We start from the raw sequence: 27,062 nt of genomic DNA, 5'->3' as shown, positions 1-27,062 counted from the left end.
GTTATGTGATAGTTATCTTGTTTAAACGTGATAGTTTTATGTCCAGGAGGTGGCGGTAGTGTGCTTTTCGTGTGATCCTAAACCAGGGGTGTCCAAAGTCGGTCCTTGAGGGCCGGCATCCTGCACGTTTTAGTTCTCTCCCTGGTGGTAGCAACAACCTTTTCAGCATGTTAGTGTTCTTCTTAGGTCTTCTAACAAGCCATCATTTGATCCAGGTGCGTTAAACCAGGGAGAGAACTGAAACATGCAGGATGCCGGCCCTAAAGGACCGACTTTGGACACCCCTGTCCTAAACAGAATGGGACTGCGCAGAAGGAAATGTCAGTCCGATCCTTTTGTCAGCTATGGCATTGTTCAATAAAAATCTGAACAGAACATGTTCAGCAAATACATTTGAGCCTCTGCTTTGATTGAAGAAGCTTTCATTCCCTAATAATTTACTTTTAGAAATTTCCTGAATCGGAAATTGCAACCGGAAGCCAACTTCAGCCTGGTTCCAGCTGAAGCCAACTTCAGCCTGGTTCCTGCTGAAGCCAACTTCAGCCTGGTTCCTGCTGAAGCCAACTTCAGCCTGGTTCCTGCTGAAGCCAACGTCAGCCTGGTTCCGGCTGAAGCCAACTTCCGGCTGAAGCCAACTTCAGCCTGGTTCCTGCTGAAGCCAACTTCAGCCTGGTTCCGGCTGAAGCCAACGTCAGCCTGGTTCCTGCTGAAGCCAACTTCAGCCTGGTTCCGGCTGAAGCCAACTTCCGGCTGAAGCCAACGTCAGCCTGGTTCCGGCTGAAGCCAACTTCAGCCTGGTTCCGGCTGAAGCCAACGTCAGCCTGGTTCCTGCTGAAGCCAACTTCAGCCTGGTTCCGGCTGAAGCCAACTTCCGGCTGAAGCCAACGTCAGCCTGGTTCCGGCTGAAGCCAACTTCCGGCTGAAGCCAACGTCAGCCTGGTTCCGGCTGAAGCCAACTTCCGGCTGAAGCCAACGTCAGCCTGGTTCCGGCTGAAGCCAACTTCAGCCTGGTTCCGGCTGAAGCCAACGTCAGCCTGGTTCCTGCTGAAGCCAACTTCAGCCTGGTTCCGGCTGAAGCCAACTTCCGGCTGAAGCCAACGTCAGCCTGGTTCCGGCTGAAGCCAACTTCCGGCTGAAGCCAACTTCAGCCTGGTTCCTGCTGAAGCCAACTTCAGCCTGGTTCCGGCGGTCAGTCAGGATCGCCGCCACAGCCAGAGGACCGGACTCACGTTTCCTTCTGTTTAGCATCCTGCTCAGAGTGCGCATACTACTGATGGTTTATCTCCATGTTTAGATCGAGCATGAAGGAAAACTAGACCAACTGCTGCTAGCCACTGTGCTAGCCTTCTTTATGCCTGCAGGAAAAGCACACCACCGCCACCTCCTGGACATAATTAAGAAGATAATTATCACGTTGTAACGTGATAGCGCTTGATTTTTTGTCCTCCGTGATAGCAATATGCCACCATATATTTATCCTGTGTATTTGGTCTATGTTATTTTGTGTTGTCACTATAGTTAGATTATTAGCACCCGGTTAGCTGCTCAGGGAATTTTCTCAGATAACTATTGCACATGCTTGAGACAGCTGTCTGTAATGTGTATTAATTTACAAGGTAATAATTCCTGCTCTAACAATAAGCTGATGTTGTGCTATAGATTAACTATTGAGTGTGATTGTTTGATCACAATAATTTTACAAAGTTGTACAGTATAATGACTTTATTAATACAACCTGGAATAAATTCAGATGAGAACTACCAGTGCAACATCATTGTTAAAACAGGTGATTTTTATCCGCCCACCTGTTCCTTCACCTGGGACCTGCAACATTCATGCTCTTATTTTGAAGTGGGTGAGGCCTGTTTACACAGCAGTTCTGTTTCCTCCCATGTTTTATTTTTATCCAATAACTAATAAGAAACATACAGGAACAAAAAACAAAGATAGCAGAGAACAAGACATAAATACAATATTAAAGGGTGTTATAAAAAAGAAACTTATAATGTCACAATTAAATTGGTGCTTGACGGTTGTAGTCTTTCAAGAGCAAATATTATCCCTTTGGGATTGATAAAGTATAATTGATTGATTAATATAAACTTGTTTTTAATGGCTTTATGTGGAGTCCTATATATAGTTGAAAATTTAAAAAAATCTGAAAATTGGTTTTATGTTGCAGGTTTTTGTATATATTTACTGTAAATAAAGAAGTTAACACATCAAAGTTCTGTGTCACTAAAGTCCCATTCTTCTGTTCCATTCATTTAATAATGTAATTTTCAAACATTTTCCATGAAAAAAGTTTGTCATATCTTCCAGAATTATCTTTTATAACACATGGTAGAAGTTAGCACTGTAGCGTTAGCTTCCCCTAAATACCGTGTTGGTGAATCGCTGTAGCAGGATTAGTGCTGTAGGGTTAGCATGGCTAATGTTTTAGCTAGCAGGGCCCACCGCTGATAGAAACGATTCGGCCTTTTAATGGTGATTATAGCTGAAACATGGTGGTAAGGACCAGAAGACACAGAAACATTAGAAAAACATCAAATCTTTATTATATTGATAGTTATTAATATTTGAAGCATTTTCATGCTGATGAGAGGAAGATACAGTCTGAAAACGCAACAATCAGAAAATACTGAGGGAGGTTACAGACAGAGAGCATGCAGTGAGTTTATCCAACTGGTCCGACCCACTCACACTGGCTGGAACCGAACACACAACCCATAAAATACCAAAACAAAAGGGACACTTAGTGAAGTTATCAAAATATAGGCTATACACTGTAGATCATTAAGACTCAATGAAACACCAGAGCTGAGTTAGTTCCTGTAGGGATGACAGAACCAGAACAGAACCAGAGGTTCTGACCGTTCTAGCTTTACTTTCCTGCTGGTTCAGTTTCAATATTTACAGAGATGTTAAAACTGAATCCATCACTGGAAGGTTTTTACAACGTCAGAGACGAATGAACTTGTTGGATGTTAATGAAGCAAATTCTGTTTGAAAATGTTGAAATGAGCATTTTTAAAACCAGACAGCAAAGAAGTGAAGTTAACAGGTGGTAGTTACAGAACCGAACCGGTCAAAACCAGTCTGAACTGGTCAAAACCAGTCTGAACCGGTCAAAACCAGTCTGAACTGGTCAAAACCAGTCTGACCTGGTTGTAAGCTGCAAATAAATAGTTATGCAAAGAATTCAGGCTAAATGGGGATTATAGTGACACCTGGTGGCCAAACCAGGGAAAGTCCACGTTTACAAAGTTGACAGTGAAGTGGCTTCACTGCAACACATTGACCGAACTGTAACTCCACATTTACTGTACAAAGACAAACTTCCACCATCACTGTGGCCCACAAACGGCAACGCTTAGCTGAGACGACAGAGTTAGCAGATCCAGAGTCTGTGGAGCGCTAGCTTTTACACCGCTAGCAACAAAAGCTGCGCTCTGGAGAAACCTCTCATTTGGGTGGAATAGAAACAGGAAAAATCTGCACTGTCTGGATCAACTTCAGGTTGTAAAGGTCTGGTGAGGATCAAAACAAAGGAAAAGCAGTGAGTCGTCTGCATGCGGTGAGATCTGAGGCCAGAGCTTCAGTTATGCAGGAAAGTCTGAGGCCAAATGTTCAAGGAGTTTTGGTGGAATAAAAACTGACAGTTAGTGTGCAGCTGCTCTTTGCATCCATCAACCCAAAGCTGATATTTATCCAGTCGGCACCGTTTCACTGCCCGTTATCTCATTTTGAGTTAAATCCTGCAGTTGATCCAGTTTGAAGGTTCCTGGTGGCAGAAGCCTGATCATTTTCATTTCAGACATGATTTTATAATTAAATTAGCTTCATGAGTCACTAAGGAAATTGAAGGAATGGGGGGATTAGATGAACCAGAACTAAAATGAAGCATTTCATTGAGAACCTTCTGGTATTTACTGAGGCATGACATGAATATCTTATTATAAGGCAGCATAATTTAAATTTTGCCAAACATTCTGAAATATAAAAGCAAGTATAAATAAAAGGTTTATGTAAAAGGTTGCAGATGGATCAAACTGCATTTTGTGTTTTATTCTGATCGTCTTTAAGATTCTAAAATATTTTTGATTATGAAATGATTTTTACTGTTCAGCTGCTGTGTGTGAAACTTGTTGGTTTGTTGGGGATTTAGCTGAATTTATCTGTAAAATCTAAACGCTGAGGTAAAAACGGAGCAGTGCAGATGACCAACCCTGTTTCCTGGTTAAACATGGAGGACATTAGAGGAACACATGGTGGGTAAACAAAGTTCTGGATCTCACCCAATCAGCAGCCGACTGGGTCTGACATCATCACCGCACAACAGAAACCCGTCCAGAGCCAGGCTCTGGTTCTGAACTGTTGGGTCAAAGCGATCCTCCCAGCTGATTGCAGTGAAACAGAACCATGAGGCAGAAACAGACGCGCTGACTGTTCCGGACACTAGGTGGCGCCAGAGAGGCAGGGCAGATTTCAGAGCGTTAGCTTGGACTCGGTTAATCAGATACAAGGCACTATAGATTTTGCTATAGAACGGCTAAACCAGGAGAAGAAGAAGACAGCGGGCGGGGCTTCACCACCAGGCGTTCAGGGACGGAACGATGGAGAGAACGTAGAGATCGGAGCGGTGGTTAGGACTGCATCTCAGCACGGAGCATCCACGGAAACCAGCAGCAGAACAGCAACCTGCAGCGGCGAGAGGAGAGGTTCTAGTGTATCCATCCGGGTTCTGCGGTTCCGACAGAACCCGGTACCATAAACACATAACTTCAAAACCACTTCCATCTCAAATCAAAGCTGTCAGGAGTCCGTCTGCACCAAACAGCTGGATCTGACCAAACCGTAACGGTTCTGAGATGATAAGCTGCTGACCCAGAAATGACCTTTGACCCATGCTGGTCAGACTACTTCTCACCTGGATATGGAGCTCTCGGAGGTCAGATCTTTAGGAGATCGCATGGTGTGGAAGTTCCTTTTTGGCTGTGACACTGCAGGGAAACAAACGGGTCAGGTTCTGTTCGCCCGAGTCGGACCAGAACTTTTCTGTTTCTAGCAATCTGAGCAGAACTTACTGGAGACTTGATGAACCTTCTTCACCATGGAGCCGTCGTTCTGGGAGCCTTCTTTAGGTCCTCCGATCCTGAGCAACCAACAACGACCCAAACGTCACTCTCCCTCCAGAACCAGGCCTGCCTTATTACAACGAGCAACACTGGGTTCTGTCAGACAGTCCTACCTCTGGACCCGGGAGGGCGGAGCAAACACTCCATATTTGGGCAGGCAGCTGAAGTATCGGACCCCGAACACCGAGCCGTCGTGTTTCCCAGTGGGCTGGTCCAACTCTACACCAAACCAGAACCCTGAGGGACGCCAGAGAGACCGGGTCAGACCAGAACATCACCTCCTCTTCACTTCATCTGGACCTCTGTTTCAATGTACTGGTTGGTCCAGACTACTGAACTGACTGGAGCTTCCAGAACCAGAACTGACCTGGAGCAAAGTCCGTCTTCCCGTAGAAGCGAACGATGCCGAGTTTCTGACCCGCCACCAGAACCTGGTCCCCCACCTCCACGTTTGTCCCCTCCGGGTCCAGACTAGCCACGGATGTCTTCTTCTTTTGGGCTGAGAACAAACCAACCAGCTCAGTCAGCTCTCCACCAGAACCAGAACCCAGTCAGACCTGCTGGTCCCTCACCTTTCTCCTTCTCCTTCTTCTCCTTCTTGGTCCTCCCAGCCAGGCGGGAGGCCAGGTCCATGCGGGGGGTTCTGGGGGTGGAGGTGACCGAGGACGGAGTCGGATCCACAGCTTTGGAAATCTTTGAAACCGGAGCAAAAATACCTGAAGGTCCAAACAGAAGAAAACATGAAGAGTTCTGGTCCATTAGAACCAGAACCGGGTCCAGGAAGCTCGCTGCTTACCAAGCTTCGGAGGACAGATGAAGTAGCGGACTCCGCCCACGCTGCCGTCGTTCTTCCCCTCTGGCTCGTCCAGCTCCACCCCGACCCACTGACCGCTGGCGAACTCCGTGGTTCCACAGAACCGCAGGGTTCCGGTCTGAGGTGGAGACAAAAGGGTTCTGGAATGAGTGAACCTCAAAGTGGCTGATGGAGGAGGAAATAAGGAACCAGAGGAACCAGTGTGGGACTACCTTCAGGTCGTCCAGAACCACACGGTCACCCAGCTTCAGCCCCAGCGCTGCCAGCATCAGGTTTCCGGGAATGTTGTCGTAGTTGGGCAGCGTGGCCTTGGGGAGGTTACAGCTGAGCGGCACGGCGTCCAGCAGCAGCTGCTTCAGGTCTTTGGCCACCATGGCCGCCTCGGCTTTGTCCAGGCTCATGTCCATCGGGTCCGGAACCACCTCACCTGGAACCTGGCCCTTATCATTCTGCAGAAACAATGAGACCGGACCGGTCTGAGCTGCAGCTCCGCAGGAAGACGCTGGTCATCAAGCACGGGAAGGTGAGGCAGAGTTTACCCTGACGGTGGGGTTGGCTCCGTGCTCCAGCAGACATTTCACTGCACTCAGGCAGAGGTTGGAGGCGGCGATGTGGAGAGCCGTGCCGTAGTGGAAGTCACTGCATGTGGAGTTCAGCACTGAAGAGAGAAGAAGAAGAAGCTGACCTCATCTCCCGGACTCTGTGGGTGAGTAATAATCTCGTGGGACGACTCACACTCACCTCTGGGTCTGGCGGCTTTGAGCAGGACTCGGATCAGCTCTGGGACGTCAAAGTAGGCAGCGTAGTGCAGCGCGTTCATGTTGGTCCACCGGCTCCGCAGACTGACATCGGCGCCCAAAGACATCAGCTGACTGGTGAGCCGCAGCGCCGCCGCCGGGTCGCCTGGACACAGGGAGGTCCAAACTGAAAGCTGCTCTGGTGGAGGACCGCCACCACCTGGGGGAAGCTTTTACTCACATTACTGCACAAACATGGTCCTAACATCGGATTGGAAATTCAATCATGCAAGAAAAACCTAGCACCTGTGTCTAGTTTGCTTCACGATCATGTTATCTACTCTGAGGACGTGGATCTGTTTCTGATCTTCTGTGACTGGAGGTGAGGATCAGACCTGAAACACCTGATTCTCCTGAAACTCTTAACGCCTCTCCTCTGGCCTCCAGGAACCAGTGGTGATCATTCTGGGTCTCTACCAGCAGTCCTTTCATGACCACAGAAGAAGAACGATGAAGGTTGAAGAATAACTCACCAACTCCATGAGCTCCAGCCTTACAGCTGTAGTGAAGCAGCGTCATGTCAGTCAAACCGTCTCGGTCGTTCACATGGCAACCGCGCTTCAGGATCTGGGAGACACAAACACTGAGTTAGTCGTGTCCTGCTGACTGGGAGGACACCTGAAGACACCTGACATTCACAATAACTGAAACAAGGAAAGGTCAGTCGTCCGTCCGTATTCCAAGGCGTTCCCAGATCAGATGAGAACCACAGCCCCTCCAGGAAGGTCTTGCCAGTGTCCATCCTGACCCTAACTGACTCCCATTGAAGTGGAGAAGCAGCAGATCCCTGAGCTCCTTCCCGTCTCTGAAGGGCCGACACCCAGGGAGCAACAGGTGAACTTCATTGCCACTGAAACATGACGGCGGCGTAAATCACCCTCTCGAATTGCTTGTCTGCAAGAAATTTGCTTGGTTGTGAAATTTGCAGGAATTTTGACATTTTCAAAGCAGACGGATGAGGCACGAAGGATGAAGAGTCGGGAGATTTTTATGGAATTAACTGAAATCTTGCTATCAACTCAAATCTACAAAAGACTGTCAAAGACTACAAAAGTCATGCTAAGTCATGTTTTGTCCTGCTGAGTCATGGTTGGGTCTGGTGAGGCCCAGCTGCTCTGCAGTTCTCTCAAAACTTGGCCTGCCTGCAGCCATTTTGTGTGGCTGCTCTCTGGGCCTCATCAGCAGAACCTCGGTTCTGTTCCAGAGCCAGCTGATGTTTCAGTGTTATACCTGCCATGCTAAACTGAGCTGGCCACAGCTTAACTCCTGCGGTTCTGACCGTTTGTCCTCACCTCGTTTCCGATGACGTCAATCTTATGCTGCACCTGCGGGACCCACTGGCGGACGATGGCGAAAAGCTCGGGGATGGAGGTCCGTGGGTCAGCCAGGATCTCCTGACACGCCGGGTCGTTTGGGTCAAAGAAGGTGAAGGCTGCAGAGTTAACAGAGGGAGGAGACAGAATCAGAACCGGGAGACCGGATCAGAACCGCTAAAGCCTCTGAAAGAGTCGGTATCATTGAGCCTAAGGAGGTCTGCTCCGGTTGGATCATGATGGTGTGGTTCAGTTGGACTGAAGCTGCCGCTCTTCCTGCTTCACACTAAAGACCAGAGGAGCAACTGGAACATAAAGCACCGACATATCCCTCGTTCAGGTAACTGCTGTCTCGCTAGCTGCTAGCCTGTTGCTAACAGAAGCAGCTCCAGCTCCTCTTCTGTCTTTTCTTTGGAACAATTTTGGTTTTCCTGAAGGAACGTTAAAGGCGACCTAGTGACGGACGATACATAAGAACTTCAGAAAGAATCGTTAAAATGGCTGATGGCGGGAAGTGTATTTGCACATTGGGCTACTTCACCATCATGGCCTACGCTATCAATATTACCTGGGAGACGGGGAAGCCTGGTTTATAGTTCACGCATTAATTTCACAATAACGGAAGCATGGCAGTCATACCGTCTGCGTCTTGCTCATTGGCCTTCCTGGTAATCAGAATCTGAAGCTCTGTAACTCGTCACCTTCCAGTCCAGTTGGACGTTTTGTTAGGCTCTAGCAGAGCAGGTTCATCTGTACCAGTATTTACCCAATCACTCTCATTTTCAGACAATACTGCGTCAACATCAACTATGAAAGCTCAATACAAATGTTCAAAAGCCTTGAATGTTTCCCTGCCAACCAGGCATAGTTAAAGTTCAGTCCTGAGGCCTGGACAGATTCAAGAAATCAGGAAAAGAAAGCCCAGTTGTGGCAAAATCAGTAAAAATGCAGGAAATTTGCAGCATAAATTCTATTTTTGTAGTAATTTGAAAATCTCGTCTGGTGAGTTTGAGTCACCGCTGCACCAACAAATGATGACAGCGCTAATGATGGCAGCACGCCGATTGATGATATCACCTCCTCCTGGAGTCTAGGACGAAGGTTAGGCAGCTCGCCACACCATCAGATCATCAGCCAATCATAACTCTGGTAACATCTGATGGAAATACGCCAAACATTAATCAACATTATGATGTGTAGCGATTTTGTACTTGACAGTTATTGACTGTGTTTCTATGACTTTGTTGCTGAAATGTGCCATACAAATAAACTTGATTGGTTTATTGACTGATAGCTGCAGTACCCTGCAGGAAGGTGTGGGGGCAGTAGTGATTAGTTTTTTACAGAACCGGGATTCCTTTGGTTGGTTCTGGTTCAGACTCGGAACCAACCAGGTTCGTGATTGGTTAATATTTTGACTCTGTGCCATCTACCGGGTCGGCCCCATCAATTAATCAGAGTCAGAACCGTCAGTTGATCAGAACCAGTCACCTTCCCGACCTCCAGTATTGTGCGCTGGTTTAAGGAGGTCCGACGTACCGTAGTCTTTGGGCAGCGGTGCCTGGGCCGACGGGTGGACCATGGCCCGGCGGGCCGGCTCCTGAACCGGACTCTGGTTCTCAGGAACCGGCTCAGCCGCTGGTTCAGCTGGAGGAGCCTCTTCTTCCTCCTGCTCCTCCTGCTCTTCTCGCTCCTCACGCTCCTCCTCCTGCTCCTCCTCGTTCTCCACCTCTGTCCTCTCCTCTTCTAGCTCATATTCCTCCTCTTCCTCGTCCTCCTCTTCCTCGGTCAGCTCCTCGTCCTCCTCCCTCTGAACCCGGGCCTCCTCCTGCTCCTCGTGGTCCTGTCTCTCCTTCTCCTGCTCCTGCATGTTTTCCTCTTTAGTCATGATGAAGGGCGCTGCAGCCGGACCTGGCGAAGACACAGAGCATGCACAGAATTCAGCCCCTTTACTCTGACACCCCAAATGAAACCCCTGTGTCTGATTTCTGGTTCTGGTCCCAGAGATTTTTCAGAGAACAACCAGCATCATGCAGATGCTAGCAGTGGAGCTAACTTTTAACTTATTTTATTTCACCTTTATCTGTGCAGGTGGATTCACTGACATCCAAGATCAACAAAAACACATGAACTTTGAACGGCCATGTTGCTCAAAATGTGCTTTATAAATAAAGTTACCTTACAAGTAATGAAGAACTTCATCGCTTTAGCTTCTTTGTTAACTTTAGCGCACTTAGCTTCCTCTAAATTCTTTTCTGGTCATTTCTAAAGTGCTAATATATTTGTTTTCTAAACTGTCAGTTGAGTAAAGCTCAACATCTGTGTTGAAGTTTTCCAGTAGTTAGACGTTTAGATGCTCTTATTTTGAAATGACTGTTTACAGACTGTTTCCTCACGTTCTACAGCAGTGAAGCAAATGACATTTATTCTTTACCCAGAATGCATTGCTGCAGAACAGTAAACAGTTTAACATCTCCTGATGTCCTAACCAAAGCCACTTTGTTCCAAAGAATCACTTCCTGAAGCACAAAGTGTACAGGAAGGGTCAAAGGTCATCTCCAAACAGCTGCCAATCTTCCCAGGAGCGGACGTCCCAGCGGAGGTCAGAGGTCAGAACAGGAAGCTCAGAGAAATGACCTCCATCTCTGTGTCTACAGGCTTCCACCAGCAGGTCAAAGGTTAAAGGTCATGTTTGGAAGAACCTGAACAAATCAGAACAAACTCATAGTACACAAACTCACGGTGGAGTAATGATAGTTTGTCTCATCAAAACCAGGTCACAGAACCAGGCTGGTTCTGGTTCTGACCCAACAGAACCGTCTTTAACAGGCCGTTTTCTAGTTCTGGTTCTGACCCAGATCAGGGCTGAGATCCAGTTTGTATTTGCAGAGACAGAAGAAGCAGCTGGCGCCGTCCATCATTATGTGCTGACGGACCGGAACGGACCGGACCAGACCAGACCGGACCGGAAAAAGTCTATAATTGCCCCCCCAAAGAAATCATGAAGGAAACCCTTGTATTTAAACAATATCAATATAAAAAGACAAAAGAAACAAAAAACAAAATAAATTCGCCTTTCGTCTAAGAAAAGAACAAGAATATATTTTTAGATCCCCCCATTGTTAGAACAATGGTTCAGTCCAAAGTGTAGGAGGAGCAACAGCAGCTGAACGATACCGGCTCCGTTAGAACCGCTGAAGAGAGGAGCTAGCAGCTAGCTAACTGTTAGCTGTGGCTCTGCAGCACAAACATAAACCCTCCAGTCACTAGCGGAACAAGTCAGCGTTGGGCCGGGCTAATGACCGGCCCTTTATACCCAAATCATAAAGCTCATAATAATTTAACTTTACAACATAGACATGCCCGCAACAGCGGATCTTACAAGTCTCACCACCACAGAGAGCGACTATGTCATGGACCTCACCACAGCGGCCGCTTTTCATTGGCTGATGCCCATTCTACGTGGCCGTCTCACAAACACACTTAGCTTCCCGTTAGCTAAGTACAGCATAACGGCTGAACTGATACAACTTCTACACCTTGAAGCCTGTCTGCTACACAGTCTGACGTTAGCTAAACAGATCAATATGCAATGTGTCTGTATCTGACATACACTAAAGATTTTATTTTAGCAGAAAAGGCTTTGGACTAAACTGTTACTCGTGTTAGCCACGTTAGCACCAAGTACAGCTAGTCAATCAACCATCGCTGTGTTCAGGGAAGCGCTGATTAATAATCGAGAAATAAATATCAAGCCTGGAAACTTGATACCGTAACGGACTGAATGTTATGTTTTTAACTAATCTTTGCTCGTCTTGCGGGGCGCAGGCGGTTGCCACGGTAGCAGGTGTGCTTAAACTACAAAGAGAGAGAGAGAGTAAAAAGGTAGGAGTGGTTTTGAGTTGATCACCTGTTCAGGTTATTTTACCTTTGTTTCCCTTTGCTGTGGCTCATTACAGCCGCTGTAGTTTCTAAACGTTGGACTAATTACCTCGTTCGTTTGTGAGTTTACGTCATTCACAACAAACATCAAACAGAACAAATATATTTCATCAAATTTTAACAAACAAATGGCTTCTACCGCGGTAATTATGTGAAATTAAATGAATTATATCCCAGCTTCAGAAGATTTGCCTTTACCTTTACAGAGCTCTTTGGTTCCTCCTATCAGTCTGTAGCTTCTCATATTGAGGTCAAAGTTCAGATCTACCATAACTGACTGACACCTGCTGGCCTCAGGTTTGCAACCAGCTTGTGACTGAGAAACCAGTAACCTGCTCCCAGACGATGACATGAACTTGTTAGTTCCTCTGTCCATTTAGTAGCTGATATATTGTGGAAATCCGGTAGAAATGATGCACTAATCAGTCATGTTTTCATAGAAACAACACGCCACCAGGCTTTGTTTGTGAGACTTGCGGTCACGTGGGTCGGTTGTGGGCGGAGCTTGGTAAGGTCCATTCTGAAATCCATCTGACATGAAGTTCAACAAACCAAGAGAACAACAGAAACATCAGGCTGCTGGTCACTAATGATGAAACAACACAAATTCAAATCAGTTCAGAACCGCGGATGGGTTCGGATCATTTTAACACTTTATCAATTTCTACTCAGAGCCTGGAGCAGCTAGCAACTGCTGAAGCTAAAAGCTAGGTTTATTGTTGACGTGTTGAACAGAGCACGCAGCAGCGCGTTGAAGTGGGAACCACAGAGGCTTGCGGCGCATGCGCAGCGTGTCACAGAAGCTCGTGCTCCTCTGGATGTTTGTAACTCGGCGCGGATCGCGCGCGCGCCGCCGTTCACACAAACTGGACGATCTGGAAGATTCTCCAATGGAAACCTGAACTATAGACGCCATGCTGCTGTCTTGGCTCAAAACCGCTGAACCCGACCAGAACTCAGCCTTCAGTCCCTGACGTCACTGCTGGACCACCGACAGAGAGAAAAGGGGATGTAAACTAGACGGCTGGGCTGATCCAGTTTACAATCAGTCTACAGTTAACTCACTCTGTGAATAATGTCACAGTTGCTACCTGTAACCAGTCCGGCTCCTTCGCTGGGCTGCCAGTTTTGGCGGGTCTGAATGGTTCATCTTCAAGACCAGGAACAAATTATGCGTCCAGTTTTTGGCTTTTCCTTGCTCTCTGATTTCCATCCTTTTCACTTTGCCGCTCCATGAGCTCCACTCATGTTAACGTGGTCTGTAGAAATGCTCTAGCTCGGCGGCTTTTAAAGTGTGAGGCGCGCCTCCCCTAGGGGGCGCCAGAGCACTTTAGGGGAGGCGCGGTGCGAGGGAAAAAATAAACCGGAAAAGAAGCTATCTGCTTGCTGTCTTGCGCATAGCGTGCGTAATTGTTTTTTCCTTTGTATGCCTCCGCTCTTTCATACAGCACGCTCTTTTAGCTCCAGATAATTGTGCTCCTTGGAGGGGGGCTCACCCTTTCATACTTTGAAAACCCCTGCTCTAGCTAGTTTGCCATCTGTTGCCAAGTGACTGATGATGACGGAGGGCTGGTGACAAGCTTTACCCAGAATACACTTGGAGACAATATGGACGGTCCACTTGTAATTTTGTGTGTCATAAAGTTAAATGTAAATAAAGCCAGTCATATAGCCCAACATTTTATTCAATATTTTACACTATGTCACTAAAATCAGTCGGTCTGGTAAAGTTTTTAGCAACCATGAGTCAACAATGACTGGGGCAGCCTGCTATATAATCTGCTATATAATCTGCTGGGACTCCATGTTTTATAATCCTACATACATCAAAGGCTTGGATCCCTGAAGTCATATGGACCTTACCAAGCTCCGCCCACAACCGGCCTAGAAAATCCCACGTGGCCGCAAGTCTCACAAACAAAGCCTGGCGGCGCGTTGTTTCTATGTAAACATGGCGTCTTCCACTTGGACTGATTCTCTGCAGGGTATTTCTGACTCCATTAGTGCATCATTTCTACAGGATCTTCACAATATATCAGCTGCTACAATACAGAGGAACCAACAAGTTCATGTCATCCTTGTTGGATGAGATCAAGGTGTTTGAGCCTCGCGACGCCTCCAACATTGAGCATCACAGCAAAATGCTTTTGCTCCATGAGGAAAACGGCAGATCCACACCCTCTACATCGATGTAGCTGTGGACAAGATCACTGATACCTGTTGTTCTTGCCAGGCTGGGTAAGTCGGGCATTCATCGTTTTGTAGGCTACTTTTGAAATCAGTGGGTGATTCCTGTGGTTTGTTGAAATGTTTGAATGTGCCTAGACCTGATACACTGTACTTGGTGCTAGAGTGGCTAACATGAGTAACAGTTTAGTCCAAAACCTTTTCTGCTAAAATAAAATCTTTAGTGTATGTCAGATACAGACACATTGCATATTGATCTGTTTAGCTAACGCAGTGTTTCTCAATTCCAGTCCTCAGGCCCCCCTGCCCTGCATGTTTTAGGTGTTTCCCTTCTGCCACACACCTGGATTGAATCTTTGGGTGATTAACAGGCTTCTGCTGTACTTGGTGGCTGCAGAAGACGTCATGCAATCATTTGAATCAGCTGTTCTGGTATAGAGGCACATCTAAAACATGCAGAGCAGGGGGGCCTGAGGACTGGAATTGAGAAGCACTGAGCTAACGTAAGACTGTGTAGCAGACAGGCTTCAAGGTGTAGAAGTTGTATCAGTTCTGCCATTATGCTGTACTTAGCTAACGGGAAGCTAAGTGTGTTTGTGAGACGGCCACACACGTGACCATGTAGAATGGGCATCAGCCAATGAAAAGCGGCCCCTGTCGTAAGGTCCATTCTGTCTCCCATCCGGGCCCCCTCTAGGCCCGGTCCGGGGGCCCGCTGCCCCCAGCTCCCCCCGAAGCTCCGCCCCTGCCTCCAGCAAGTAAATACTTAAAGCAAAAGACATGAAACACATTTTATTTCCTTTCACTGCTCAATAGGAAGAAACACGTTAACAACAAAAAATCAGACTAGTTTGTTATTTCATTAATTTGACTGAATCTTGATAAACTGCCTCGTTATGTCTGAAACCAAAACTAGCTAAACTGCTACGTTGTTTGATAGACTTAGCTTTTTTGTTAAAGGCAGCAAATACCTAATTACGTTTAGCTCTTTAACTCTTACATTAAGAAGAAGAGATTGAAACGGGAGTTGCTGAGCGTTAGCGCTAGCCCACAGCAGAGAGGCTACTGCAGAGCAGCTGGCAGTAAAAAAAGAAACTATGCATTTATTTCTTATCATCTTCAACGTAGAGCCTTTAAAACCACACTTAAATAACACAGAACTTGTATTGAGAGCCACTGCAATAAATCAATGTTTATGAGGAATTTTATTAAGTGGAGTCACTCATTAAAACTTGTTTTTATTTAGAATCTTAATTTTTGTAAAGGTGTAGCAGAGATTAAATCAGTGACTCGGAACCAAATCAGATCTAAACATTTAGATCTTAGTTTGACTTCTCAGTTTGTTTGCTGACAAAAACACACATTTGTTGTACATTTTTGGTCCTGCAGCTTGAACACAATAAGAACTTTTTAAACCACGTTACATTTCACTGTAACTTTTCTGAACCCCAAAATTACACTCAAGAAATGTCCTTGTTCATTGTTTCCCACCAATAATGAGATGGGATTTAGTCCCTGCAGGTGGCGCTCACTCTGAGCTTCAGCTCCTCCCTGAAAACAGGAAGTGATGCAGTCACTGCACAAGGTTCTGGACCAGCCAGTAAAATCCTGGGAGATTCTGGTGAGACCGGCAGTGAACCAGCAGCAGCTGGAGAAAAACATCCAGATGAACTTTGACCTGCAGTCTTCTTCTGTGGTTTTATTTCTGTTTGTTTTAACCCAGACAGCCAGCATTCCCTTCAGTTTGACCCTAAACTCAGGCAACGACTCGTTACCATGGAGACGCACCTGGAGGTGGAACCCCATCCTGCCTGCGGCCCGCCTGGCTGGGGCGGTTCTGATCCGAACCAGCGCCTGAAGAACCTCACAGAACCAGGACTCTGCTGAGGTCGAGCCAGAGAGGATGCAGGTTTCTGTGGCAACCTGACATCAGATCCTCACCTGGTTCTGGGTTCCTCAGACCCGGTTCTGATGGAGTCAAATCGGACTTCTCTCAACCTAAAGGGCGTCATTATGTAAAATAATCATTTTAATTTCTTATGGTGTCATATTGCTGTTGCCTCATCAAAATGTTCATCTGCAGAGTCCAGGAGGGAAAATGGCTCCCAGCTGAAGACATGACAGGAAGTGATGCGCTGTCTGCTGCCGTCATCAGAGAAACATTATGTGACGCTACCAGTGTGATTCAAATGGGCAACTTGAATTTACGATCATTAATTTAATAAATATAAGGTTGCAATAATTCTACTTAAAAAGTTACCCATAAGGCACACAGGCCCGCTACAGACGAGGCTTGAGACAATCTCACCCAATTCAATAATTTTATTTATTACACAATTGTTCAATCAGAAATATACTAATTTAAAACCAGTCACACATTAAAATAACAGTTATGGCTCAACTCGAAGATGGCAGTGCAAATCAGTGAGGTGACCTACAAAAGAAACAGCAAAAACAAACAAAAAGAACAAAAGAAAATCATGCACCAAACCAGAAAGAGTACCAACACCTGGAAAGTCCACCACCAACACCACCACCTGGAAAGTCCACCACCAACACCACCACCTGGAAAGTCCACCACCAACACCACCACCCGGAAAGTCCACCACCAACACCACCACCCGGAAAGTCCACCACCAACACCACCACCCGGAAAGTCCACCACCAACACCACCACCCGGAAAGTCCACCACGGTTCCGCCACAAGACGGCTCGATCAGCGATTAAAGTGTCGTTAAGCGCATCGTTCAAGCGCGCATTAAAACAGCGAGGTCTGAACCGGAAGGAAAACATGATGTCTACCAGGTGAGGGAGGGCCCTGACAGCGCCACAACCAATTAAATTCAGGCACTTGTGTGGTGCGTTCAGAGCCCACAGGACATACTGCTACAATTACAAGCATCTTCTGGGTCCAACAGGGAGGAAAGGTTCTGCTGAATCAGCTCCTCCATGTTTCTGCTGTTAAAGTTCAAAATGTTCAGTTTGAAAAAAAAACCCATTTAGATCCAAATGCTAAAATGTTAGCTAAAGCTAAAGCTAAGACGCTACAACAACACAGTATTTAATTGAATTTATTATATCTGCCGTTGAAAGACTAAACCTTTGAGAACCAATGAATATTTTCATGTCTTGTGTTCTTTGATGTTCTTCCATGTTGTGTTTCTTTATGTTTAGCAGACAGCAGCCACCACTAGGGGACGCTCTCCCCCCATTGGCTGCATGTTCTTGGCCCTGCCAACACCTGGAGAGTTTTTGTTCTCACCAGAACCTTTCCTGGGTTTTGAATGGGACGGGTTTGTCACAGTCTGGAAAGGTCCAGTTCTGTGCTTGGTACCAGTTTGGTACAGGGTCGAAGGTCAAAGGCCCATAATCAGCTGAACACATTTCACCCGCACCTTCATGTTGTCACAGACTGATTCTACTGGGTTTCACTCCGTCCGAACCGGTTCGCTGACCTTGGCCTGAACCGGAACCGAACAGAACCTGGTCGGGTTCGGAACCAGCAGCGGAGTGAAACATGTCAGGGTTGGTTCTGGTCATAACAGGGTAATTCTATCTGCGACCGAGCTGAGGCGGCCATGGCATCTTCCTCCTCCAGCCTCCATTTTACATCCAACCCAAACAGCGCACAAACAGGCGCAGACTGAGGCAGAAAGAGCGCCAAACCGCTCCATCTCCCGCCCGAACGCCGCTCTAACGAGGCCGAACCGCAACAACAGCAGGCCGGACCCGCAGGAGCCTCGGTTTGCGGGTTTTGCATCAATGTGCGCAGTAAAGAGAGAAACGCCCCGCAGCGGAACTAAACATGCGCACATTGCGCAGCCGCTTGAAAAGCCCGCAGAGCCCGAAGCGGAGGCAGGATGTTCGGTTCGGACGGAGATCCGGTCCAAACTGCTGCTGTGGATGCTGCAGCGGAACAACAGGGCGACTCTGCCTTCATCCTCCTTCCTCCTCCTCCTCATCACCTTCATCCTCACGGACCAGCACGAACCGTCCAGTACCGAGCGGCACCGGCCCAGTCATGGACCGAACCAAACTGTGAGCGCCCAGAACCGCGCAGGTCGGAGTCTCACCTGGAAACAAGCCGCTGGATGAAGCTGAAGATGCTGATGATGATGATGAAGATCCGCTCCGCTGCTGATGCGCCACAAACAACCGTGACGCTCCGCTGCTGCGCGCGCAGCCTCCCCCCCCCCCGTCTCTCTCTCTCTCTCTCTCTCTCTCTCTCTCTCTCTCTCTCACATGACATGGATGCAGAAACTTTCATCTCTACTGTAATTTCATTTCATTTCATTTTATTTAATTCGCTCAATAATAAACCTGAATCTGATGCAACAAATAAAATAAATTAGGAATGAAAAGGAGCAGAAGGAATTCTGGGATTCCTGTGCTGCATTCAAGGCTGAAAACGAGTCGTTGACAACGCACCAAGATTCTTGTCCAGGTTGAACGAAGGGTGAGCTTTCTGAATTATTTTGATTAAGGTGAAGAAAATTCTGCAAGTTTTTAATTTATATCTTGTTCAGTTGGACACACACACATGAACATGACTCATCTTCACATCCAATCATTTGCAATAACCAGCCAGTTTGATGCTGTATTAAAGGGACGTTGAGTGATATTTGTATTTGTATTGATGGGTTAGGGTTAGTGTTAAAAACACAGCTAGTTGTTGAAATACTGTATTATACTGTATATCCAGGAATCATTTAAATAAACCGAGACTCTGAGTTTTTACTTTAAAGGTTTACAGATCAGATTCCTGTCATTTCCTCTCAGTGGTGGCAGTATGATGATGTGGGGCTGCTAGTCCAACTTACATGAACAGTACAGTTTACTTAGCAGAATCTAGGAATCTGGTTGCCTTAAATAAATTAAGTAATCACAAAAAAGAGTTTAAGTTCACAAGATTCGACATTTTATTTTAACAAAATGATATACTGTAGATTTTACCGTTCGCAGTTTTTGTACTTTAACTTGCTGTTTACAATTTATTGTCACCTTCCTTTGATGTGTGTGTGTGGAAATCCGAGTAAGTCATGTTGGAAGTCAATGACATTGTTTATTCAGCAGAGTATTTCAGTTTTGCCCTTAATTGCTAGCATGCTTTGTACACGTGTGCACTTAAAAGCGACACAACGTGGGTTTTTCGTGTCGTGTATTTGTTTAGAAACGGGATGTTTGTGACTGTTAATATTGCAGTTATTTAGTATGTGTGATATTATTTCAGTCATTTGTTTGGGGATTATTCGGACACTAACGTTATATTGTTGTTTATCTTTTCTAGAACCACACAGTTACGTCAAGTTAGGGAATAAACCGCAAGTTAAACTCACTGGAGTGCGACTCTGTTTTCTTCGGAGTTCTAACCGGACTCACCACAGTGACCTAAACTTTTCCACCAGCAATTATAAACCCTATTCTTTACTGACAGCCGTTACCCAGAACGTGTAGAGGGAAGAAAGTAATTTATTACCTTTCCAAAACCAAAAAGGAGTCTGGAATAACTCAATCATGGATCAGCTGAGAGAAACTGATGGACAGGAACTACCTCGTTATGCAGCAGGAAGGTAACCGGTAGTAAACATCCCGTTTTTTATCCTAACCACACTGATGGTCAAATCAAGCCCTGCAGCGATTCATTAGCCAAATAACTAAACACAATAAAGAAAACTTACTTAGGAATCCCCTTTGTCATGAATGCTGTTTTAACATAATATATTAGTATTACTAACTGATATATTATCTGGAAGTAATCTGGCTAACGACTCCATGCTAACGCTAACGGCTGACGGCTAAGGGTCAAATAAACACAAGTCGGTTAAATTAAAATAATGCTAACCATCTAATCATTTCCAGATCAATAAGTGAAGGTAGTTATTCTGGATTTTATGTGTGTAGATTCCAACGGTAGCTCTATGGCAGCATGAAACTCAAACTGCAGTAACTGCTGTACGGACATTTAAACACCGTTTCATGCTACTGTTTATTTCCAAGCCTTTTCCTGAAGGCAGATTTTCACAAGCCGGTTTGATTTTAGTCATTATTCACCACTTTATACCTGCAAAATGTTCACACTCACACCAACCAGACTTGGTCCCTCATCGTTTTTCCTCTTGGCCTTTATCGTTTATTTCTCGTTATTTCCCGCTAATAACCTCACAGACCTGACCTGGGACTAGTTACAGAATTTTATTGCCTGCAGTCTTTGCCTCAGTGTTGGTTTCTAAGGAAAACATGACTAAAAAAATGTCTTTGGCAACACATGGAGGCTCAACAGTGTTGATTTCTTCGTGCCAAACATCTGGACATTTCAAGTCATTCATTGGCACAAAGATGCTACCAGCTTTTATAGGGCCTGCCCTCATTAGCTACGGCAACCCATGAGGTACATACAAAAAAACCCCAAAACATTACAAAGTGTAAATAAAATTAAACAAAACAAAATAAAAACCACCAACAATGCTAATCAAAGCAGACAAACATCCATAAACAATCTGTGACATTCTTAATTTAGAAAATTGACTTTGAATAATTTACTTTAAATAGTCTATATATTTAAATTATTTACGCAATTTATTTTAAATAGCTCACTATCCATTACAATGGTTCTGTATATATATATATATATATATATATATATATATATATATTGTCAAGAAAACTGGCATAAGGGTATGAGATCTTTCCAGGCACACGCAGAAAAAGATGCATAATGGCTTGGAAGAAATAAAGTAATCCTGTAGTTTGATTAAAAGTTAATTAAGTTGAATAAGTCTGAATAACATGAATATAAGTAATCACTCAATAACTTTCTGCAAAGCATCTCTGATTAATGATCTGTAATGATTTAAATATGTAATGATTATGTTAATAATTACCAACAAGGAAAAGATGTGATGTATTGTCAATGAATATGAAGTTATAATCATCTGAAATCAATTTAACAAGAGGTTGAATGTGTTTGCTGAGTTTTAATAGATAAAGTGAGTATAGACTATAGAAGAGACGAATGTGCAGTACAGCCCTGAAAACAGGAAATGTCGCAAGCAGTTCTGAACAGATGGCCAAGGAGCACAGGAAGAAAGGAGAAAGACGGGAAATTCCACTGTGGTCAGCAAGCAGGTTGAGAAATGGGGGGGACTTTTTCATGAGAGACAGCGGCCGTGAAGAAAGTCACGTAGGCCAAACCTCCCCATACACATACATGGTGGAGAGAGGCATAAAAAGGGGCTGAAAAGAGGAACCAGCTGTTCCCAGTCCGGCGGCGCAGAAGGAGAAACAACTCACAGAGGAGCAGATTAAGCTACGGACCACACTTCAGAACCACGGGGAAGCTCGGACTTCACACCGCTAAGAAAGGACTGGGTTCCATCGCCCCATCTCTGGTTCTTTATTCGACCGCTGGTCTCGTCTCAACCCCGCATTCCCAAACTCTGCAACAAGACTTGGAGGAAGGACAAAGGTCCCACGGGGAGGAAGAACTGGGTCTTGCAAAAGGATTCGGACCCGTTCTACTTTGTTTCCTTTCTAAGGAGGATCCTTCCACACAAGGCAAAGACCTCAACCAAGGATGCAAGAAATTCCTGTTGCCAAAAGATCCACCATCGTCTGGGTATGAGTTGAATCTGCCCATTGAAATTCTATTTCAGAACTTGCGACTTAACTCTTAGGGAAAGGAGACAGAGTAGTATGATTGTACATGTAAATTTTATTACACTGTTTTTGATCTATATACGATTGATAATTGATTTGTATGTCGCATATCCCTGCTTAAGCTTGCTTAATAAATTTATACTACAAAATTCTAATGAGGTTGGTGGACATTGGAATTAATAGAGTCATTTAATCTGTGTCCAGTTCTTTTAATCAAGGTAAAACTAACGTACATGATTCCAGTAAATAGGAGGCTTCATAATTTCCTTTGGTGAGAGTAAATAATGACCCTGGGACTTACATCTAAGTCACTAAACATAATCTAGCCGGTTCCAAGTGCAAGTTATGATTTAGAAAGTGGGCTACCGTTAACAGAAGTGGTTATTGGAATTATGCAGCTGCGAGGGCTACTCAGCTGATTGTTTCTTAACTGTAAAGGGTCATAACTTCTGGATTGGAGGTAGTTAGAGCTAGACGAATCACTTTCGCCACCAGTTTAAATAGATTATCTCTTATAGAGTACTTTTAGGGTAATACCCAGGTCTCAGAGATTTTCCGGACCTGTTAGACGGAGAACTGGTCAGTAGGCAGCCCTGTGAAGTTGTGAGGAGAGGGCGGGGCTGACTATTGCAGGATAACCTACATGGCGCCCAACGTGGGGCGGCGCACAACTGAGTAGGCGGGCCCCAAAGACACCAAGTCAGTAAAAACAGATGTGAGACTCTGAATAGCTCACTTGGGTTGCTGACTCTTAGGGAAGAGAGTTAGTGGTGACTGATAAGGCCATCAGTCACAACCCTCGCAGTAACTGTATAGCATGCAGGTGAGGGAAAGCTTCTACTGAGGATGGAATGACCAGATCCAGACAGTGAAGCCAGTAGCCAACCCAGCCTGGACCCATCCCTACTCGAAAGCGCAAAGAGAGGCTTTGGGGGATAGGCGACTCGAAGACAAAGACAACTATGAGTGGAGAAGAAGGAGGGGGACTGAAGCCCCTACAAAAGCCAGCAATGGAACAAGAGGCAAGCAACATCGGCCAAGGCGGGAAAAATCGTCAATCCCTTCTTTCCCAATCCACATTGTCACACTTACCGGTAATGTTAATATTACTCGGTGATGGATTAGAATCCTGGATTGAGACAAATAAGAAGATGTTCTTTGAATCTCACTACAATCAGGACACTGCTCTGGACACAATGAAATACTTGATACAGACTCAGATGTACTACTGCTCCCGGCTTAGGAATGGTCACCGACTGGGGGTCGTCAAATGCCCGGTGAAAGTTACCAAGAAGCCGGAGGTTAAAGAATGGCTGGAATGGTTCGCCGAGCTCCTGGAGGGATGGACGGCTGGCGAGTTGCGGATTGTCTACAGCCCCTCTGAAAAGTACGACGGAGTGGTAAAAACCGCTACATTGGCAGCAGGCATCGACGGGATCCTGGTGAACCAGCTCGCTAGGGGGGTGAGTCAGTACAAAGAATGCAAGGAGGCCCTACAGAGGCTCCTGACCTACAAGGAAACCAAGAAAAAGGAGCAGGCCCTCGAAGAGGCAGGGTCGGAGGTGGCCGAGGCTCCGTCCCGATTGCCCAGCAGAGCCACGACACCGACTCACCAGCGGGAGCAACCTTCGAGGGTTCTGATAGACCTGACGGGCGGCAGTGACGACAACGACGGCGGTGACAGCAGCGACAGCGGCGGCAACGACAACGACGAGGGTCCCTCAGCTCCACCGGGTCCATCGCGGAACGAGGACATCCCACCTGCACCGGCCAATGAGGACGACCCCGAGGGAGCGCTCGTCGGCGGACTCACAGAGGAGCAGTGGGAGGATGCAGCCAAGGAATGGTCCCCTCAACGGGACCCGGAGCTCGGGTTTCATCCCCGAGTCCACAGCACGGAGAGGAGGCCTCCACAGCCACCTACGAAAACTTCAGCGGCCAGCAGTTCCGACGAGGACGAAGAGGAATCGGACGAGGAGCAGTGGGGCCCCGGCCGCCCCAAGAAGAAGACTCAGAAATCGGACACCTGGAGGATGGCCCGAGAACTGGCCGAAATACCACCAGGGACCGGTAGCATAAGGCTGCAATCCGGGCTCATGATTTATCAGTTTATTGGAGGGATATGGGATCTTGAGGGTGATGGACTAATTGTGTTCACCAACGACAGATACAAGATCCACAATAAAAACTTCCGACGCAACCTTAAGAGCCAGGCAGGAAAGTGTTACAAAACAGACTCAAAATTGCTGGAAGCTTCCTGTAGTGCAGCAACTCGAGGAGACATAATAATAATGAAAGGCCATAATCTCCCTTATGGTGCTGTAATCCTAGTCCCGATTGACGTTTACCAAGAAGGAGAGAGTCTGGAGGAATATCGGAAGAAGATGTGGCACGGACTCGAGCGGGGCCTGACGGCAGCCAGCAACGAATGCATGAGAAGAGTAATAGTGAGTGTGCAGGGACTAAGATCACCGGATCTGCCGAGGGACACCGCCAGATCAATTGCGGAGAACGGAGTGGTGAATATAGCCAGAACCAACAGTCATTTCTTTGTGCTCAAAGAAGTGGTGGTGGTGGTTGACCCCCGTCTGCATCGACTCCGCACTGAGCAAGGGGTGAAATTGGCAGCTGAGATGGAGGAGCAATGCCGCATTAGCCATCCATCCCAAGAAATCAAGAAATATCCCTTAAAAATTCCCCAGAGTGAGGTTTCAAACACCACCCAGAAAGGTAAAGCCAAGGCCGTGCAGCCACCCAGGATAAAGATAAAGGAGGCATCTGTTGAACCAGGGTTCTCCGCAGCAAGGTACGTTAAGGAGTTCTCGTTTGAAGAGAGCCGCAGTGAACCGAAAAAACCCAATGTGGGAAGAGTCAAGAATGAGCAGCCGACGGTCCCGAAAGAAGAAGGACCGATGAAACCAGCTAAGATTCGACCGCTGAACTCCCCTGGGAGAGAACCTCTTCGACAACAACAGTATGAGGACATCAGCGACTCGGAGGACGAAGAGGAGCAACCGGAGATCGAACATCCTGGAGAAGAAGAAGAGGAAAGTGATCACGGCAGTGTCTTCTCCGACCCGAAGCAACCACCGACAGAGCACAAGACACTCCGAACAGGACAGCACCGGGGTAAGAAGAAAGAAATGGAGACCTTTGACATCGAGAAATCTTCTGAAAGACTGGCAAGAGACGTGACCTGGGGTCCAGTGCAGGCTAAGGACGGACGGCGTACGTATGTACCCGAGGTCGGCCAAACTGAGTACCAGATCCCGGCAGGATGGGCCAGCAGATTGGGAGACCGGGTGCAGCTCGAGGTGGAAGCGACAATCGGAGAATGGGCCAACATCCTGATGACACCATCCTGCTCCACCCTGACAGCACACTATTCCCTGACTACCAACTTCAGGAACGCATACATTGGAATTATGTATGATGTGATGCTGCGACGACTGAAGAAAGCCGCCTACAAGTACTCCAGGGAAACTCAACAGCAGCTGGACGAAGTGTCGGCTGATGAAGAGGAACCTCAGGCAACGTCTTCGGAGCCAGGACCGCAGATTCCGGCGAGACCACCAGGGGTGTCAGCTCAGCCACCTGCCACTAATACGGGACAGGACGCTTACGCCGAGCTGAAGAATCTAAGGTTAGTGATTAGGAGTAAAAACGCAGACGAAAACAATGAGGAGTATCTGAAAGATGTTTGGCCAACTGTGCTGTCTACCACCAACCACGAGGGAGCCAAAAAGTTGTGGCTGACCAGCGTGACCTCGGACCCGATGGTTGGAACAGATTCAGCGCAGAGCAACTATGAAAGGCTGGTGTTGGAGGACATGGATGATGAAGAGTCCCAGGTGAAGAGAGCCAGAGGACGGCTGGACAAGGGAAGCAGGTTGGAACCGCTGTGGCACACACTTAAGCAGACCGTTTCCCCCGCGAGATATGTGAAGGTACTGCGTGAGGTGACAAAAGGACGCAGAGGAGAGATCGTGTTCGTGAAGTTGCCAGTGAGAAGCACAACAGTCGCTCAGATGGATGTAGCAGTGCAAGGATTCGACCTGGAACAGCAGTACTACGAGGACAAAAGGAAGAAGGAGGCTAGCCAACCGGCAAAGCCACCTGGAAGGGTTAACATCAGACAACCATCTAACTTCCAGAGCAGACCGTTCCAGCAAGGAGCACCGCCATCCAGCTTCCAGAGCAGACCGTTTCAACAAGGAGCACCGCCATCCAACTTCCGGAACCGGCCGTTCCAGCAGAAACCACCAGGACCACAAGGGAAACCGACCAACCCTCCGGCTTCATCAAACCAGCCAGGAAAAGGTCAGTTCCTGACAGATGAGGAGTATAGGAAATTGAGCCCAGAAGAGAGGACGGCCCTCCGTGAGTCCCGTAAAGCCGGGGCCGGAGGGTCACCAAAGTAATGGCGTCCAGGTCGCGGGTCATTCTAGAGAATGCCTACTGGGAGGGGGACGAAATCTACGCTAAAGTGGAGGGAGTACCCTACCTGGTGGACACAGGAGCGGAGGTGTCTATGACCCGCAAAGACCTAAAAACAGCAGGACACCTGAAGGTTCAGTTTGCTAATGGAAAAGTAGAAGAAATGCCGTATGGGACCTGGAAAGGAGTAGTGTGGGTGAAAGGTCCCTACAATCTCCTCACGGTAAAAGACTTAGACGAACTCAGTAAAAAGAAAGGCACACATCGCCGACTGGAGCGAAGGCTGACAAGCTTGAAAGCAAGATTGGTGAAAGTCGGCCCGACCCAAGCAGGATCAGAAACGCAAGACTGGTACAAACTGGTCGACATACCAACGGTGACAGAACAGAAACTTGAAGAGAGTGACTTCTCCCCGGCTGGGAAAGAGAAGCTGCGTGAGATCATCGTTACGGCGCAGGTGGCACGGTTCAAGAACGATTGTGGGGATTTGGGCCCAAAGTTTGTTCATCACATCGAAGGTGGGGTTCATCCACCTGTTCGGCAGTACCCGTTGAACCCAGGAGCAGTCGAGGAGATGGACAAGATCGTGAAGGAACTGAGTGCCCTAGAGATCATCAGAGAGGAACTCAACCCGATCACCAACAGCCCCATCCAGGCGGTGAAGAAACCTGAATCGGCTGGAGGGGGTTGGAGGCCAGTTATCAACTTCAAGGCCCTGAATCGGAGAACAATAGCAAACCGAGCCAGTCTAATCAATCCACAAGGAGCGCTGAAAACT

The 27,062-nt window shown here is 46.9% G+C and overlaps 1 protein-coding gene and 1 long non-coding RNA gene across 3 annotated transcripts; both read right to left on the bottom strand.

The window, feature by feature from the left end:
- Nucleotides 1-2,533: 2,533 nt before the first annotated feature.
- On the bottom strand, nt 2,534-18,385 carry clip3 (CAP-GLY domain containing linker protein 3). 2 transcript variants are annotated; one of them, XM_032590831.1, is made up of 14 exons: nt 18,157-18,252; nt 9,602-9,973; nt 8,042-8,181; nt 7,223-7,316; nt 6,694-6,855; nt 6,492-6,610; nt 6,165-6,401; nt 5,935-6,070; nt 5,711-5,854; nt 5,506-5,637; nt 5,252-5,375; nt 5,088-5,155; nt 4,931-5,003; nt 2,534-4,701 (listed from the first exon to the last, which is right to left on the bottom strand). In XM_032590831.1, the coding sequence occupies exons 1-14, from the start codon at nt 18,212-18,214 to the stop codon at nt 4,647-4,649; spliced, it is 1,914 nt and encodes a 637-aa protein (XP_032446722.1). In that variant the 5' UTR covers nt 18,215-18,252; the 3' UTR covers nt 2,534-4,646. The 2 variants fall into 2 exon arrangements, with proteins under 2 accessions (XP_032446722.1, XP_032446723.1); XM_032590832.1 differs by lacking the exon at nt 18,157-18,252 and adding an exon at nt 18,265-18,385 and having other exon boundaries at nt 2,536-4,701.
- Nucleotides 16,499-16,973, bottom strand: LOC116737593 (uncharacterized). Its single transcript, XR_004342861.1, has 2 exons — nt 16,869-16,973; nt 16,499-16,700 (listed from the first exon to the last, which is right to left on the bottom strand). It is a non-coding gene; the product is annotated as an uncharacterized LOC116737593 (long non-coding RNA).
- Nucleotides 18,386-27,062: the final 8,677 nt, after the last annotated feature.

This window comes from Xiphophorus hellerii, chromosome 18 (genome assembly GCF_003331165.1).
Source record: "Xiphophorus hellerii strain 12219 chromosome 18, Xiphophorus_hellerii-4.1, whole genome shotgun sequence".
In the NCBI taxonomy this organism is placed as follows: Eukaryota; Metazoa; Chordata; class Actinopteri; order Cyprinodontiformes; family Poeciliidae; genus Xiphophorus; species Xiphophorus hellerii.
This window is presented reverse-complemented; position numbering and strand designations above follow the sequence as displayed.

Bases quoted from the DNA above. Each gene is read 5' to 3' on its own strand.
- clip3 (XM_032590831.1), bottom strand. From the start codon at position 18,214: ATGACTGGGCCGGTGCCGCTCGGTACTGGACGGTTCGTGCTGGTCCGT. The intron at 6,402-6,491 runs GTAAACTCTGCC...TTGTTTCTGCAG, and splicing joins GAGCCAACCCCACCGTCAGG to AATGATAAGGGCCAGGTTCC. The intron at 5,156-5,251 runs GTAGGACTGTCT...TTGGTTGCTCAG, and splicing joins CCGCCCTCCCGGGTCCAGAG to GATCGGAGGACCTAAAGAAG.